The sequence below is a fragment of the Parasteatoda tepidariorum genome, chromosome 2 (assembly GCF_043381705.1).
Source record: "Parasteatoda tepidariorum isolate YZ-2023 chromosome 2, CAS_Ptep_4.0, whole genome shotgun sequence".
Taxonomy (NCBI): domain Eukaryota; kingdom Metazoa; phylum Arthropoda; class Arachnida; order Araneae; family Theridiidae; genus Parasteatoda; species Parasteatoda tepidariorum.
This window is the reverse complement of record NC_092205.1, coordinates 24,051,395-24,070,448: the sequence shown is the minus strand read 5'-3', so window position 1 is coordinate 24,070,448 and position 19,054 is coordinate 24,051,395. Positions and strand designations below refer to the sequence as shown.

The window sequence follows — 19,054 nt, the reverse complement described above, 5'->3', positions numbered from 1 at the left end:
TTCATTTAACTTCCTTTGAAAAGGCGTTGAATCTTTTATATATTTTTTCCAAGTTCTTTCGTAACATTCCGTTAATTTTATTTTATCAATTGTTGAAAAGAAAGTGTAAGAGAAAGAGATCATCTTTAAATCTCCTAATTGTTCTGACTTGCAACGCCAACTAACCTTCCAGAAGATCTAGAAAACCATTTGAAAAGAACGCGAATAAGAAAGTTCAAAATACTTTGCATATGGTATACTATTCATTCTTTACATAACTGTTTTTTTAATACCTAGTTATGATAATAATTAATGGAGAAATTTTAAATCTCCTTGCATTTGAAATCCATTGTTTCTTTTTCTTAAATAATCGTAAAGATAAATTTTTGGTTAGCCTAATTAAGCCATAAGAGGTTATTTAAAGAAGCCTAAATTTGTATAACTTGAAACTCTAAGGGATAATTCGAAAACAGCTATAAGAGGTAACTTTAAAAAAATTAAAAAATACTAAAAGAATGAAAAAAATTTAGTCACATTTAATTATGAACGTCAAAAGCTCTTCGTATTAAACCACAGAACATCGTAAATATACATAAGGGCGACCTTTGTGCTGAAATACAAAGTAAGGTAAAACAACGTTTAAGAGCACAAAAAATATTTAAAATGCAGACAGCTGTTTCGGATTCTCAAAGGGCAACCTTCATCAGTGCAACAGAAAGAAATAAGAGAAAAAAATATTTTGTATTAAATTTTATATAAAAATATAAAATTTTTTGTGCTTTTAAACGTTGTTTTACCTTACTTTGCATAGAACATCTTGTTGTAGACTTAACTGTAATTCACAATAGTGATCAGCAATTTTTAAATTAATATTGCCAATAAACTATTGTTTAGTATTTACTTAAATGAGTTATTAAAAAGATGTGATTTTTTCCAGAAAGGTTTTAAACCACACAAATACTTTTTTACAAAATTGAAGATTTCTCAGTTTTAAGTTCCTTTACCTACCTTTTTTTTATCGAGACTTTAAATGAAACAAAATTAACAATGGAAAAAGGAATTAAGAAATTTTATTTGTGATGAAACTTGAAAATTATTTATGTTTAAAAATATTTTTCGAAACTCAAGTGCATGTGCATATCTTACAGTTACGAGATATGCTACTTAGATACTTTAATAACATCAGATAAAATTAAATTCAAATCACAAAATACTGTATGGAAATTGTTTGTATATTTATTTTATTTTTGGAGAAATTGTAAGTGAAAGAGGTAAGAAATATAACTTTAAATTAGCTCCATAAAAAGATAACTTCGTTCCTTAATATTTTGAAGTAAGCATAAGAAAATAAAGATCAAAATTAAATTCTGTTATAAGAGTTCAAATTATACAACAAAAAAATATACAAATGTATTTTCATCGAACAGTTTGAAAAATACATGAGTAAAATTTTCAATATTGCAGAAATAGTGCCAATTTCACAATCTGCGCCAAGCCAGCTCTTTTGCATAATTTCAAGAATCTTTCCCTGAAAAAGATATGATTTTATAAATGAGTTACTTCCTTTATAATTTTAAGACTAGAAATGGGTAGGTACCAATTCTTTGGTATCAGTTACAAAGTGATACTAGTTCAGTTAAGTACAAGAAAAAACCTATTATAAAAAACTTCTGACACTTTTAGTATTAAGTACACAAAAATCTTAATTTATTGAGGAGACGAAAATTCATTAAGTTAATCCATCAGTAGTTGAGTTAAATCTATTATAATACAAAATGAATTATTACAAAATGTATTTTAAGATGCATTCGTTTCGAATGCATATTAAATATTGTATGAAAAAATAAGCATGAAATCTCATATGTTTAGTGGGGAAAACAGAGAGGAGTTGAGAAGGTGATTTCGTGTTTTTTACAAACAGTTTGTTTGCTTGATGAATCTTGATGTGTTTCTAATAATCACCTTTCTTAACTCCTCTCTGTTTTCCCCAGTAATCATAAGAGATTTCATGTTTTTTATTAACAGTTTGTGATTATGATCCCGTTTTCGTCATCTACTTCAATCTACATCACTCACAACACAATATTTTTCATTAATATTGTTCACACTCCTCACTTTTTGTCCAAATCTAATTTGGACCCCTTATCTATATATATTTTTGATTTCATTTTTGACAGGGAAATAAAAATATATAAAGCTTATAAAATATGTAATATTACTAAAAACGTATAAAAATATACAATGAGCGTACAGCAAAGACAAACTGTATAATTTAATAGAAATTGAAATTGCATTTGTGTAGTAAAATATAAAGAAATTTAGAGTAGTATTTTAAAATAAAATTTAGTACAAAGTGATTTTGTCTCCATTGTTCAAGTCAAAGAACAATAAAGCATTATTCAGCAATCAAAGCACTATTATTTCTTAATTTCCTTTACAGTCAGAGCCATGTGCAGAAGTTCTAAAAATTTATAATCTGCTTTTTTCATAATTTCCACCAACTGTCGTTATCTTGCCTGTTTAAAATAATGTACTAAATTATAGTTTTTCACTGTGTAGATCAGGCTTAGTTGAAAAAAGTAGATCTGTAAATTGATAATTTAAGAATTTTTTTTAAAAAAATGAATCTTTTTAAAAGTAAAAATTAATTTTCCCCTCTAAAATTTAATGTATGGAACATTCTCACGGAAAGGTGATTTTTTAAGTCCCTGAGTAATAAATATTAGGAAATACAGCAGATTTCTTGATATTTTTCTCTATCATTTTTCGTGAAGTTCTTAACTAACAAATCATATGCATTTCTGCTAAATGTATTTAATATTTCATTCTTATTCTTTAATAAACATGACTTCAAAATCCCCTCCATGGACGTCCCAACGTCTGTGGCACAAAATAATTTTTAATGCCTGTTAAAGAATTTAAATGTTATTTTAATGATTTTTGTAGTTTTACCTAATTAAATGTTTATAGTAACTTTTTATTTAATACTTTAAAAAAATTATTTTTATAAAATAAATTATTAGTAAACTTTATCCATCAAAAATGATGTCTCCCTCCGTGGACAATTAATATAGTTCTGTAAATATGCAATAAAGGGCAGCATATGCGAAATCCCTATAAGACAGCTGGTGGGAGGGGTAACCATTCCATTTTCAAATGCTAAATATCAGTTGTTTTTGTTCTCTTTGGTGTCAGTTTTGGATTGTTGTGTTCAACTGGGGTTCGGCAAAGTTCTCACCATATACTCCGTGGACATCATAAAGAAGGTAAGAGAAAATTATTTTATTTTTGATCGAAGAATTTTAGATTGCAAAAATAGTATATTTAGCAAAAAGAACTGCCCCATTCTTGTAACTTTAAAATTAAAAATCAGAAAAATTCAAGAACTAGTTTTTGTCTCCTCCGTGGACGTCCCTTGCGTGGACATAACAAGTCCACGGAGGAGAAGACACAGTCAATGTAAGAGACAATGTGTTAGATAACCATAATACAATTTTAATAATTAAAAAACTATTTTCTTTTAATTGATATTTTTTAAAATGGAACCAATGCGTTAATTTGTTTCTTTTTTTAAAGAAAATCAATTAGGTTTAACTTTTTCTTATCGGAGAAGTAAATATTGGCAATTTTTCTAAATAATTTCTGTGATGTTTAACATTTTTTTTCTTTTCAAATTTTAGGAATAAATTGCAAAACCAAAATTTAAGAAAAGAAAGCAATCAAATGTTCGAATGCAAAAGAGAAGGGAACAGAAAACACTTAGCATGAAACAAGCTAGACAGATATTAAAAGAAAACCCTATATTGTTTGAAGAAAGTAAAAAAAAAAAGAAAAAAAAAGAGCAAGAAACTTTAAAATTTGTATCAGAAAAAAATTTAACAGGAAAATCGGGATTAAATGTACTTAAATTTCTATAAATTGAGAGAGCAAGCCGTTTGTGTCCAGGGAAAAAAGAAACAATAACAAGAAGAAAAGAGAAGAAACAAAAACGTTATTTGGATGACAGTATGTTTAACTTGCATAAAATGGTCACAAAAGAGTACCCTCAACACTCAACTTTCATGTGTAGTCTGAACTTTTATTTCAATAGTTCATTTTAATTTATTAATATTCAGTAAGAGTTACTTAAGAAATTGTACACCTAGGTTAAAAATGGATGTTTCCTTTCATAGCAGCATGATTAATCGGAAGTAGCTCTATCTCTAATAATGAAATATTTTATTATTTACTTATTAATGTTAAACTCATATCAGTTATGCCCAATAATTAATGAATTAGTCTTCATTGACATTTTATATTTTATAACATAAAATGTCTCCTCCGTTGACTATTACATCTCCTCCGTGGACAATGCAGAATTTAAAATATTTTAAATCTTGTAAAAAATAAAATAGAAAACTTGACCATTATTATAAGGACATATAACAAAAATAAAGGCATTTATACAATTTTTATTACTTTTTTAATTACTTTAATTTAAGATTTTTTTTAGTCTATTTATACCTTTTCAGTGAGAATGACCCGTATAATGGTCTAACAGATTTTCATGTCATATCATGTGTGAGAGACTTTCACGAAATTTTCTTGATAAATTCCTTTGTTCTGTAGTTACTATCCAGTAAAGAGAAGAAAGAACTTTTCTTTACACCTCGAATATAATCAAAAAATAGAAATCGAATAGTTCTCGAATAGAAATAAAAAATACACTTTGTTTACATCGAAAAGAATAACCAAGTTACTAACCACAGCTTTGTGAAAGAAACGTTTGTATCCACATTGTTGTTTAGTTTAATCAATAATCATTTTCGATAAAATTTCATTAGCCAATTTCGTGTTCTTTTATATCAATTCTGACCAAACAAGGGACGACATTATTTCTTTTTTGTTTGCTTTTAGAAAACTGATTGCAAATAGTTTCACATTTGGTTGATTGAACATGTCGGCAAAAGAAACTATTTCACAAATGTTTTCCACGGACAATTTTATAATCAATATTTGTGAGCACCGTCCTGTTAGGTTATTCACTTGATATTTATCAGCCACTAATAACAGTTTCAAAATTTTCTCGCAATCAGTATTGGTGATAGTGTCAGTATACAGAAACTCTAAAAATTGATGCAGAGTTTCACTTTCTACGTCTGGAATATCAACAACGCCAGTCTGAGTTTCCAACATATCTTGATCTTACATGGTGGCGAACACAGGAGATCGGGCCGACAGCAAGCATTTGTGGGCTGGTAAAAAGTGGTCACCAACCCGTAATTTCACGTCGGTATGTGTTTCACTTAATAACATATTTTTTAAATCTTGTTGCATCGATGATGAAGTCATTTTTCTCAGGGCATATTTATCACCATGATCATCAAACGAAGCACTTTCCATCGATTTCAAAACTCCACTGTAAGCAGAAATAACGCATATTAGATTGAACGAATAAGCTAAATGAGAACATGAATGAGCTGTAGTTTTCCACTTTTCTATCCAAGTCTCAAATCTTTGAGTGGACTCGAGTATATATTTTGGATCCTTAATGTCGATTTCCACTTCTTTATCATCTAGCACCATTATTTTCAGCTCATACAAATTAAAATCCCCTTCAATTGTTATGTAAATTCTTTCACTGGATTCGGATATCATTATGTCGAAATGAATATTTTCTTGAGGGGAAACTTTTAATTTCTCTGAAAAACTCGAAAGTTCAGGAATATTTATTTTCCATTTGAAGGAGCACATCTGTGTTTGAATGGCTGCATGATTGCTGCAAGTATGCTCTTCTTCGTGAGTTATATGACAACGCAGCATCAATTTGTCTCTCGCACCAATTTTTTCCATTCTTTTTCCTAGATATGAGAAAAAATTCTTATCCGAAATAAAAAAAATCGATAGCAGGTGATGAGAGTTTCGAAAATGTATATGATTCTTTTGCAATTTTGAAGGCAGTCCCATCCGAATTAACAACTTCTAACCTCAATGAAACCGATACATCTTTTACAGATTCGTCCAAATTATATCTCTCCAAGTGAATATTGATATGATCTGACAGAGGGGATCTCCTGCACATTTTTAAAGACCATTTGTTTCCTTGCACTATATCATCCTCAGCAATAGGACTCTCAATAGCTCTTGCACTCTTTAATATAAGTAATTGTGTACTGTCAATAGTCCAAATAAACGTGAATACTCCTTTAGTCTTGTTAGCCATAATTTAGAAAAAAGGATTCTAATATATGTTAATCTGATATTGATTATAAGTTGATGTAATTAGTTATTGAGTCGATAAAAATCAGTTATCTCTACTCATCGATATATCTATTCCTTTAACTGACACATCTAATGAACGAAAACTCCCGTTCTATCACACGGAACAGATTAAATGAGGATTTTCTTTTGAAAAGCTATGGAATCATATGAAACACTCCTTCAGTCACACGGAACACAAATTAAATGGATATTTTCTTTTAAAAACCTCTGGATTTGTATGGAACATACCTTCAGTCAAGCAAACCACAAATTAAATGGATATTTTCTCTCAAAAACCTCTGGAATTTTATGGAACACTCCTTCAGTCACGTGGAACACAAATTAAATGGGAATTTTCTTTTTACAATCTATGGAATTGTATAGAACACTCTTTCAGTCACGTGGAACACAAATTAAATGGGAATTTTCTTTTAAGAATCTATGGAATTGTATAGAACACTCCTTCAGTCACGTGGAACACAAATTAAATGGGAATTTTCTTTTAAGAATCTATGGAATTGTATAGAACACTCTTTCAGTCACGTGGAACACAAATTAAACGGTGATTTTCTTTTAAAAAGCTATAGAATCGTTTGTAACACTCCTTCAGTCACGCGGAACACAAATTAAGTGGTGATTTCCTTTTAAAAATGAGGATTTTTTTAAAAAAAAACCTATGGAATCGTATGGAACAGTCCTTTAGTCACGCAAACCACAGATTAAATGGGGATTTTCTTTTAAGAAGCTATGGAATCGTATGGAACACTCCTTCAGTCAAACATATGGAATCGATTGGAACACTCCTTCAGTCACAGGAAACAAAAATTAACTAGAGATTTTCTTTTAAAAAGTTATGGAATCGTATGGAACACTCTTTTAGTTACAAGGAGCGCAAATTAAATGAGGATTCTCCTTTAAAAATCTCTGGAATCGAAATTAATAACAGAATCGATAGTTTTTGATAGGTTTTAAAGTTCTTAATCGTAGTAACTGACTACTGATAGCACACCAGGTAGTCAGAGAAGCTTTTTCTCTCACTCTCAACATAAACTGTATGAGGATCGTTTTTTAGCAGTCTTCTAATCGAAATGAATGAAATTAGCAACTGAATCGATAACTGTTCCAAAAACCCTTAATAGGAGTAACTGATTACTGTTCGTTCATTTGGAAAACGAAAACTCTTCTGCAGTCACATGTAACATAAAATAAATACTTTAAATCATTCAATACCAATGGAATGAGAGTCCGGAAATAACGACGATAAAATAAATAATCTTTCAAAAACTCCTCATGTTCAAAGTCTAGAATTTATAACTATTTATCAATAGAAGAAAAGTAGCAATCGTTTTTGTGCTGTAATTCTATTTTTTTGCGTTTTATTTTCCATCCTCATGTGATGTATAAGATAAAGAATTACAAGATTTTGTGATTTCCTTTTAAATCTTTTTTTTCTTCCTGGTTTTCTTTGAATAAAGCTTCATTGCCGAAAAGATTTAGATTAATATTTTTAAACTATGATAAGTTGCTTAATTTAGTGGTTTTAATTTCTTTTTTTCAGCTAAGAAATCTTTTTCTTTGACAAAAGGAAATGCTTGTAGTATTTGGCTCACGCATAAATCAAATTGAGTAAAATGAGCTGAATTACAGTCTTTGAAAAAGAACTGTTATAAACTGGGTGAATGCCTATCAATGAAAAACAAATTTCTTTTGATTTTTTGATTTTTGACTTTCGATTTTTTTAAAATTTTAATATTCGATGAGAAATACTGATGTAATCAGTCGCAAATACATATTTTTTCAGCAATTTATTCAGTATATTGTTAATGGAAAAATATGTATATCTATTTCAAAATTCGCCTTTTTTTATTGAAATTTTACTTAATTAATTTCAATAACCTAACCAAAATATTAAAAAAAAAACTCTTATTGCTTGGATATAAACCTATTACAAGTTTAAAAAAAACTAACGAACTGCCTTTTCCGCGGAATACCTTCAGAGAATCCCTGGGTTATATCAGCTATACTAGAAGAAACAAGTTTAACGTTGAGTTATAATGTCTGTATATAGAACCACAATACGATGTTATTATCTTAAAAGATTAAGCGCGGTCCTCAAGTTCCCTCTTTAAGGTTTTAATTAGCTTCCTCTTCTAAAGAAGATTCTAACATTTTTCAGCTCAGTCTGTTTACGTCTTCAGACAATAACTGGATCAGGTCCGGTTGTAACGCTTTCGGTCTAGTTTACTGTAGAGAAATAATTGGTCGTGACGCTTTTGAATTCGATTATAGAACCAGACACAGTCCGTTCGTAATGCCATATTCATTAATAAGGTGTTCAATTGAGCTCCCTTTCCGTTCAGGTTTATCTACAGTAAAAAGTGGATAAACCTAAATAAAAAAATGTGATTTTACGAAGCACCATATTAGGTTGCAGAAAATTTAGAAGGGATCATGGTTTAACACTATAATATCATTCAATTTCAAAACGCACAGCTTTTAAAAGTGCTGTTTGTCTGTTTGTTACGGGTGCGTGATCATGCCTTATATCTTACCATTTATCTATATTATTAGTGAATGAAAATTGATTCACTGATATTTTGAAGCATGAGGAAGGCCACTTTTGCCATCAGAGCATTTTACTATGAAAAATTCGAGTGGTATGCGTGAAAACGAATTTTTATTAGGGCTAGCACTTAATATGTCATTTCAATGAAATATGGTTCTCGGATAATTTGAAGCATGGAGGGGGGCTACTTTCAACTCTGAAAAATTTGCGTTATATCTGTGAAAAACTAATTTTTCTCTTAGGGATAGCAATCAAATGTCAATTTAAGGTCATTCAAATCAAAAGCAATCAAATGTCATTCATAATTAATTTGGCTTACTGATATTATAAAGCACGAAGAATATCTTATTCTAAACGTTTGAGTGGTATTTGTGAAAGTGCGATTTTTTTCAAGATGTTAGCACCCAAATGTATACGTGGCGCATCCAGAAAGTAAACATCCCTATTTTTTTAAAGTAAAGAACCCCCACTTTCAGGAACATATTTATTGGCAACAAGTACAGCAATGTTTCAGCTATTTTTCAACATATCCACCACCTGAATTGAGACACTTGTCGTATCATGAGATCAAATTTTGTATCCCTCTATTGTAGCTCTCTGTCGCCTGTGAACGGAACCAGCGTGTGACAGACGTCTTCATCTCTTCGTCGTAGCCAAAACACACATCGGAGCACAGGAATTTCTTGAGGTGTAAGAAAACGTGAAAATCGCTGGGAGCAAGATCATTGTCATGGAGTAGGAGCACAAGACCTGCAGTAAGTATTCCACGCCTCTTGTTTTGAATGGCACGCCGCAATTTCCGCAGTGTTTCACAGCAGCGGTCAACGTTTACTGATTCTCCATGTGGATGGAAGTCAATGAGCAGAATACCCTTCCTGTCCCAGAACACAGTGCACTTCACTTTCCGTACCGACAGCGTCCAAAGCGTTGAATTTTGTGTTTGGGTGTCAGGTTTTTCGGCACACGCTGGTTCCATTCACATGCGGCAGAGTTCTACGATAGACGGATGCAAAAGTTGATCCCACGATACGACAAGTGTCTCAATTCTGGTGGTGGCTATGTTGAAAAATAGCTGAAACATTGTTGTATTTAAAACAACAATAAATATGTTCTTGAAAATGTGAGTTCTTTTTTTAAAAAAATAGGGAAACTTACTTTAAGAATGCACCTTGTAGAATAATTACATAGTTAATCTTAGCATAGATGCTTTTAAGTTTTGTGTAAACTTACGATTGAGGATAAGCATGATTGTTAGGAATTGAAAAATATTTCTAATATTTCTATTCATATATTAAAAAATGCCCCAAGAAAGTGTATTTTTTCAATGCGAAGTCAATAAGAAAAACAATACATTCATAACATTATTGAAAGTTATCTAAAAGGAAGATGCAGTGGTATTAATTTGATGTAAAACAAGAAACGCAGATTTGTAAAACCAAACTCTAACCCACACACCTTCTATAAATTTTTTTCCAAACGTTATAAAATTAATGAAAAGGACAATTAAAGGAAAAAAGAAGTTACGTATTAAGTGTCAGCTTATAAGCTATAATTACTATAATTTAATTACAGATAGGGTATATAATTATTAACTAAAATTTCTGTACCAGTCGAGTGGGCTTACAACAGGGTTAAAAACAGATACCTATAGTATTGATTCGCTCTGCTCACCAAAATAATTATAGTTACAATAATACCAAAAGTAATTAGATTTGAGAATTAATAAACTGTTTATCACTTAATGTGCTTTTTTTTACCTACTTACATTTTTTAGTTTAGAAAATCTTCATTCTATTCATCTGATTTTAATATATCATTATTATCAGTGTACATTTCACTGAGATCAATGAAACTTGTTTTAATTCAGTATTTGCAGAAGATTTTAAGTTCACTATGTGTAATAAATTGAAATTTATTATAGGTTTTTTTTTTCAATACTTTTAAAGATAGGTTATTTGTCTGTAGATGGCACCACTATGGTAAAGTTTAAATGCAATCATAATAATGATATTTTCTTTAGAAATTTTGAATTAGTCTTTGAAAATGGGATTTTTGGGGTGAAATCTATGTAACTAAATTTATTAATATTTATTGAGGATGGTATTATAACTTGTATAGGGTATTGGTGGATTTATGACGGTTTTTCTCAGGGACCTTTTTTTTTGGTTCTGACGTCCGCCGGATGCGGGATGACTCTGGACGTGGTAAACAGGTCAGTCTAGATTCTTTCGCCTTGTTGAAGGGAGGATAAAAGAGAAGCGACGAATGTGGCTAAAAGGCAGTACCAGTAGTAAGCAGTTGACCAGAGCAGTATCCTGGGGATACGGAGTTTGTCCGCTGAAGGAGTGGTTCGTGACAGTATCTCGGAGATGGTGGATCGTAACCTTAGGGAAAGCTAAACTGAAGTCTCTAGCGGGAAGGACTACCGGGATAAGCCAAAAGCCGATATCTTTGAGACGATGGGCCAAGTCCGAAGGAATCTATGCTGGACGTCCGGTGTCCCCCTTCTACATGCCTAAGTCGCTTGAAATTAGAATAGCTGGAGAAATTTCGAGATCCTAGCCGAGGAGTTTGTCCATGAGTTCATCTACCTTTCCGGTGGGCGGTTCCAGAGTGAAAGCAGTAAATTCCGTAGGGTACTTATAAAACTTTAGATTTTATTTCGTTAACATTTTCGAGGAATCATTTACCGTAAATTCAGAACTGTTATGGTGTTTTTTTTGTGTAGGAGAACAATCAGTATTTAAGTGTGATTTGTAGATATCATAAACCAAGTCTGTGTTTTTAGTAAGGTTAAATGCAGTTTTTATTTTATAAATTTCTTTTTTGAACTGTAGAAATTGAAGGTTATGCTTGAGTGTTTTAAGGTTGCATTTTTGTTTTAATTAATGTATAAATATTTATTCCCATGTTAACATTTGGAAATGTGTGAAATTATGTTTTTGAAGATTTAGAGGTGCAATAAAAATGAGTTTTAAATGTTGAAAGTTTTCTGTAATTCATTAGATATTTGTCTACTAAATAACCTGGGTAACCGTTAATAAATTTAAATTTTGAGATCACAGCCAAAGGGGTAACGGTACATATGTTAATTTTCTCATAACTTAAAACTGCTGGTAAAGATAATTCAAATTTGCATTTGAGATATTATATGATAATATTTCGTGTGAAATTTTCAGCATCTTAAAAAATACCACTGCGAAGATATTACAGATAAACCAATTATGACAAACCTCTAATCATCATATTTAAATTTAAATAACATAATTAAAAAAAAATCTGTATATAAACCATAACAATCTCAAGCTATATAACTATCATTATAATATTTTGATATCATTGATAATAGATTATTTTAAGCCTAAAAATTTAACTTTTTATATGTATATAACTGTATACTATGTAGACAGTAATTATTGAATTTTATTAAAATAAAAATTCGCTTATATTAGGTTTAAAGTTAGTAATATCATAATTTAACTCTGAAAGCCAAAAAACGAATTAATTTTATTACGTAACCCGGATATAAAATAACCATAATTTTCATATTACAAGTTGAATTTTATTCACTTGAGTTTTAAAAAGGACAGTCAATAATAAAAGTTTTGATGTTAATTTGTAACTGGAACATACACTCGTTCAGATTCAAATTTAACATGATGATATAAAAGCAATTTTTTCGTTCGAACTCTTTTTTAACTCTGAAAAATCAATTTCAACGTAAATAAATTGTCGTTACAAATTTAAATTAGTGCAAGCTATCATATTATATATTAGAGTTTAAGGCAGATTAACGAAGAATAAAGGATATAAAACCCCTCTTCGAAACAGCTGATTTATGCAATTTTAAATACTCGATATACGATAGAGTAGACTAGAAAATTTAAATTTTTAGTTAGTAACCAGTGGCAGGTAAACTCTAACTTGGCAGTCATTTTTTTCTTCAAAATAAATGAGTCTGTGAATTGATAGGTCCTTTGCACTTTAAACCACTTATTGCAAACTTTTTTTCGCTTGGATTAAAGTATCTTTTGAAAAAAAATATGCATTAGAAGAAATATACGGCCATAAAACGTTAAGAAATAAATAATACAGTATGTAATAATACCATTATATAATAATATAAGTGAAATAATAGTATAATAAAAGTTGCAAAAATACAAATATGTGACAAAATTGACCTTAAAATACTAACATACTGAAGAACTTTATGCAAAAATATTTGGGGAGGTGAAATACGTTTAACTTATAAGCTACAACCTTGTAAATTGTTAATAGCGCCTTTTCCACTTAAATCTCCCCCATCCCCCAAATTAATGGATTCTGAAAGATATGTATATATAAATAATGAGAGGAGACATTTTAATGAAAACTCGGTTTTACAGAGTCTCTTTCTACATTGTGACTATTGTATCATTAAATGATTTTTAGGAAAGAGCCCTAATGTTTATTTAAGTCGCATTTTTTTGTTAAATCACCAAGTGCTTATTTTCAGGACTAGTATAGAGATACTACTAAGATTAGGCGTGAGATGATAACTGATTTTCAAATATGAATTGTTAAAATGAACAGCGTAATTATAAAATTAACATTAATAACAAACATTGTAAATACTATTTTAATTTATATACCCTGTAAGTCCCCAGTATACAAATTTCAGTTAAATTTTTTTAAAATTACGAAGCATTACATATTTTATAATTGAAAAATGACTCACTTTAGTGAAATTTGCATTGCGTTTCGGTTCAAACATCAATCAACTTCGACAAAATTTCAATGGCTAATTTCATGTTCTTTCCCACCCACTCTGACCAAACAGGTGAGGAAATAATCTTCTTTTTGTTTTCCTTTATAAAATTAATTGCACACAATTTCAAATTCGGTTGATTGACCACATCAGAAACAGAAACCACTTCACAGACGTTCTCCAACGACAGTTTGGACATCAGTATTACTGAGCATCGTTTTTTCAAGTAATCCACTTGATATTTTTCAGCCACAAACATCAGTTTCAACAATTTCTCATAATCAATGTTGGTAATCGTATCAGTGTACAGAAACTCTAAAAATGATTGCAGAGTTTCACTTTCTACATCAGGAATATCAACAACGCCAGTCTGAGTTTCCAGCATATCTTGATCGAACATGGTGGAGAACACGGGAGATCGGACTGACAGCAAGCCTTTGTGAGCCGGTATGACCATGCCATGTGATCGCAGTTTAACGTCGCTATGCTTGTCATTCAATAGCATTTCTTTGAGATCTTCTTGCAGAGGTAAAAGAGAAACCATTGAACATGGAAAAGAATCATCCTGCGTCGAATTCGCAGCTCTTGAATCCAAATTTCCACCAGAAGTTATAATGGTACACACCAAAGTGAACGAATACGGTAAGTGAAAGCGTGATTTGTCCACAAGTTGACTTTTTTCTATCCAAGTCTCAAATTTCTGGTTTTCGACAGCTTTTTTTGGCAATTCACAATCTATTTTTCGATTTTCATCACTCAATATTGCGATTTTCAGTTTATAAGGATGTAACAAATCCACGTTCTCAATTTTTATGTTGATTCTTTCATGGGAAGCTTGCATAATAATAATATCTATATGAGTACATTCATGAAATGGAACTTTTACTTTCTTCGTCCAATTTTCAGGACCAGGAATATTTATTTTCCACTGTGTATGGATCACAGTCGGAATTTCCACCGTCATTTTTTGTTTTTTGTAGCTTGGGTCAATTATGTGGTAGCGGACAGTTAATGTCGGACGAGAGAGTTCCATCATTTCCCTATACTGAGTCAAAGAATTTCTATCTAGAAAACTGTAAACTTCACTGTAAGATCTTTTTGAAAAAGTGATATTTTCTTTCACGACTGATTTAAAAATCTTCCCACCTCTATCAATCAGTTCTAATTTATATGTTACTGATATATTTTCAGATTTTTCATCGTCATTTTGCCTGCATAGACAGCACGTAAAACAACCTCGAAATGATGATTGATATCTGTACACTCTTAAATACCATTTAGTTCCTTTCAATGTTTCAGCCTCAACTATGGAACTCGTTTTCTGATAATCACCCATTGTATTTATTAAATCAATGAGGTTACCGATTTCCCAAGTGAACGTAAACACTCCTTCAGTTTCGTTAGACATGATTAAAACCTTAATAATTTAAAAATTTACAGTGTTTGAAGCCTGAAATAAGTACTTTTTATTCCTTAAACGACAACATATATAATTCGTACCAAATATCAGCCTTTCATGAACTGATTACCTCTTCTCTTTCTGGTGATGCAGTTGCTACTATCATGTGACATATGCACGTGATAAGTTATCAACATTTTGAGATTTTTTTAAATATTTATCAAGTGACTTCCTCCGAAGGACGTTGAATTGACGAATTTCAAATACTAAATAATTTTTTACGAAACATGGAAGGTTCAATAATTATTCAAGGGAATTCAAGACTCAACAATTATCAATTTATATTTTGGAAAAACAATAGAATTTATTATCTTTCAAAGCGTAAAAAATGAATGCTATCTTAATGCAGACTAGAGATAAGAATTGGTTTCGTTCGTTTTCATGAATTGGTTAATAATTGAATACGTGAACCTTTTTTAAAAAAAGTTTAAAAAATTATACTTTATGGTATGATAGCGAAAACAGTTTTGCTCTTTTGCTTTTTTCATATTTATTTTTAAATTTTTTTATTTAAAAAAATACAGTAAAATTTTATTTAAAAACAAATCTTTTTTTTTCAACAAATGGCAACTTGGTTAATTTTATCTACAAATATATAATATACTGTAGGTAATCGATTTTATAATATAGCTCTGTCAGCTAAAACTTTATTTTTTACCTTTTGTTAATTTTAGATTTTTTTATTTTTAAAGAAATACGGTCAACTATTACTTAAAACCATGTTTTTCAACAAATCTCAACTTAATCAATTTGTTGCATGTAAAACATTTTGGCTACAAACATATAAGGCACTGGTAAGAAATTCATTTTATAATGTAACGACAACTAAATCTTTATTTTTTTTACATTTTTGTTGATATCTTTATATCTTTTGCTTTTTTTAAGAATAGCGCAAATATATTACATGAAACCATATTTTTCAAGTAATCGCAACTAGATCAATTTGTTGTACATTAAGAATTCAACTGCGAACATATTATACACTATTAACAATTAATTTTATAATATACTATTAACAAGCAATGTTTTACTTCACTGTTAACAATGAATTTTATAATACACTCTGAATTTCATACGTTTACTAAACTATATGGTCAATAAATCTTCCCAAAAGCACTTAAGTATGCTGTTTTCATTGATCAATAAAACGCTTTTATTGAAAACTCTTCTTCTATCCAGAAAAAAAGTTCCTAATCCATAAAACAGACCATCAGACTAGTTTTATTTATGATTCAAATAACTGGCCTCTAACTAAAAATGGAGAAAAAAAAAGCAGTTTTTGAAGAATAAGGTTCTGAAGAAGTTTTTTTTTGTGTGGCTAATTATTTAAATAAGATGGCCTCTGACGAAAACATTTTAACTCAGAAATTTATAAATATTTTTAAAGTGCCAGATATAATCAAGAATATTAAAATAAAATAGAAAAATTAAATTTACTTTTGATATTATCAGAAAGAATGGATTAAAAGAAGTTTTTTACTAATCGAAAAGAAGAAGGCCAAAACTATTGTGGCTCGATTCTGTGGTATCAGATTTTAAAGTGATTGGAAGAAAAGATTGACAGTCCAGGTCAAACAGAAGGCTGCCTTAGAGAAATATTCAGAGAAAGTCCTAGACCCACCCTGGAAAGTCATATGTCAAATATGATAGTAATGTGTGCTGTATTATAGCGTCATCTATATTTTAATAAAAACAATTTAATTGCTGATTTTAAAAATAAAATGGTCTTGATAAGTAAAAAAAGAAAGCCTTAGAAATGATATAAATTTATAAAAAATAAGTAACTCACTTTCATAAAAAGTTGTTTTGGTTTTAATCAGCAATCATTTTCATTAAAATTTCGTTAGCCAATTCCATATTCTTTTTCATCCAGTCTGACTAAACAGAGGATGAAATTATTTCTCGTTTATTTGCTCTTATGAAATCGAATGCAAAACGTTTTAGTTCTGGATGATTTACCATTTCAGCAACAGAAATTACATGGCAAATGTTTTCCACGCTCAATTTTGTGAACAGTATTTGTGAACATCGTTCTTTCAGTTCGTCAACTTGATATTTATCTGCCACTAACATCAGCTTCAAAACTTCCTCGCAATCGGTAACGGTTATCGTGTCAGTATACAGAAATTCTAAAAATGATTGCAGAGTATTACTTTCTGCATCTGGAATATCAACTACGCCAGTCTGAGTTTCCAACATATCTTGATCGAACATGGTGGAGAACACGGGAGATCGGGCTGACAGCAAGCCTTTGTGAGCAGCAATGATTTTATCATGCGTCTTCAATTTTACGTCGCTATGCTTGTCGTTTAATAACATTTTCTTAAGATCTTTTTGCAGAGTTAACGGAAAAGAATTTGAATTTGGAAAAGAATCATCGTGCTTCCAATGCTCAGCGCTTGAATCAGAATTTCCATCTGAAGAAGTAATGGAGCATACCAGAGTGAACGAATACGGTAAGTGAAAGCGTGATTTGTCCACAAGTTGACTTTTTTCAATCCAAGACTCAAATATCTGGTTTACGACGACTTTTTTTTGCAACTCACAATCTATTTTACGATTTTGATCACTCAATATTGAAATATTCATTTTATAAGGTCGTAACGAATCCACTTTTTCAATTTTTATGTTGATTTTTTCATCGGAAGAATGCATAATAATATCTATGTGAGTACATTCATGAAATGGAACTTTTACTTTCTTTGTCCAATTTTCAGGACCAAGAATATATATTTTCCACTGTGCATGGATTACATTCGGAATTTCCTCCATTATTAGTAGTTTTTTGTGGCTTTTTTCAACTATGTTGCAGCGGATAGTTACTATTGACTGAAGGAAAATGAGTTCCGGTATATTCCTGTACTGTTTCAGGGAATTACTGTCTAGAAAACTGTCAACTTCACTGCTAGATCTCTTTGAAAAAGTGATATTTTCCTTTACGACTGATTTTAAAATCTCTCCATACATATCAATCAATTCTAATTTATATGTTACTGATATATTTTCAGATTTGTCGTCGTCATTTAGCCTGCATAGACAACACGTAAAACAACCTGGAAGTGATAATTGATATCGGTACACTCTTAAATACCATTTAGTTCCTTTCAATGTTTTAGCCTCAACTACGGGACTGGTTTTCTCGTAGTAACTCGTTAGATTATATATATACTCGACGTAGCCAATTTTCAAGTCCAACTTAAATACTCCTTCAGTTTTGTTCGACATGATTCAAATTTAATATGAAAATTCACCGTTCTTCTCTGTGATAAACACTCCATGTATATAAAACTAAGCGAGATTGCTCTTGCCGCAAATTTGCCGCTCGTGAACTGATTATTTCTTCTTATCTGCTGACGTAGTTACTCATATCATGTAAAGGATGCACGTGATAAGATATCCCCATTCTAAGAGTTGTTTTTTATAATTTTTTTAACTGTTATCTGGTTTTTTTAAAATTTTATTTATTTTTTTTAATATTTTTTTTTAAATTTAAGCGACTTAAAACTCCTCATGCACCACAAAGTATAGCATGAGGCCTACAGTTGTAAGTAGAAAACAAAAGGAGAAAAATTTACAAATTTACATTAAAAACAAAATTCCGCAAGGCCGCAAGACTTTCAATACTTTTGACCAGTACTATCTGGTTTATAATTACATTCGGAGGAATAGTTTAATTTTTAAGATCTCTCATAATGATGTCACACATGAAGGGGAGAGATGGGGTTTTTAAAATTGTCACAGTTTTTGACAGGGGCACCGCGAATACATATTTTTGGAAGGGGGAAATTATGTCAATTGATGGCATACAGAACATTTTAACTACAAATATGTAATGCACTGTAGGTAATCGATTTTATACTATAGCTCTGACAGCTTAAACTTTATTTTTTACCTTTTGATAATTTTTGCTTCTTTCATTTTTAAAGAAATACGGTCAACTATTACATAAAACTAAGTTTTTCAACAAATCTCAACTTAATCAATTCGTTGCATATAAAACATTTTGGCATAATGCACTGGTAAGAAATTCATTTTCTAATGTAGCGACAACTAAATCTTTATT

General features: G+C 30.4%; 1 protein-coding gene across 3 annotated transcripts in view; it reads right to left on the bottom strand.

The window, feature by feature from the left end:
• Nucleotides 1–1,025: 1,025 nt before the first annotated feature.
• LOC122270362 (speckle-type POZ protein B-like) overlaps nt 1,026–19,054 on the bottom strand; it is a 48,125-nt gene continuing 30,096 nt past the window's right edge. The window contains exons 1-2 of one of the 3 annotated variants that reach the window (XR_011636112.1): nt 16,781–18,403; nt 1,026–1,507 (exon numbers count right to left, since the gene is read on the bottom strand). Coding sequence is in view for 1 of the 3 variants with exons in the window: in XM_071177317.1 (XP_071033418.1) it covers nt 13,531–14,940 (1,410 nt within the window). In the remaining 2 variants the exon portion in view is untranslated. Of the gene's footprint in view, nt 1,508–13,502; nt 15,015–16,780; nt 18,404–19,054 lie in introns of those variants that run through there. The other 2 variants (XM_071177317.1, XR_011636113.1) reach the window with 2 other exon arrangements.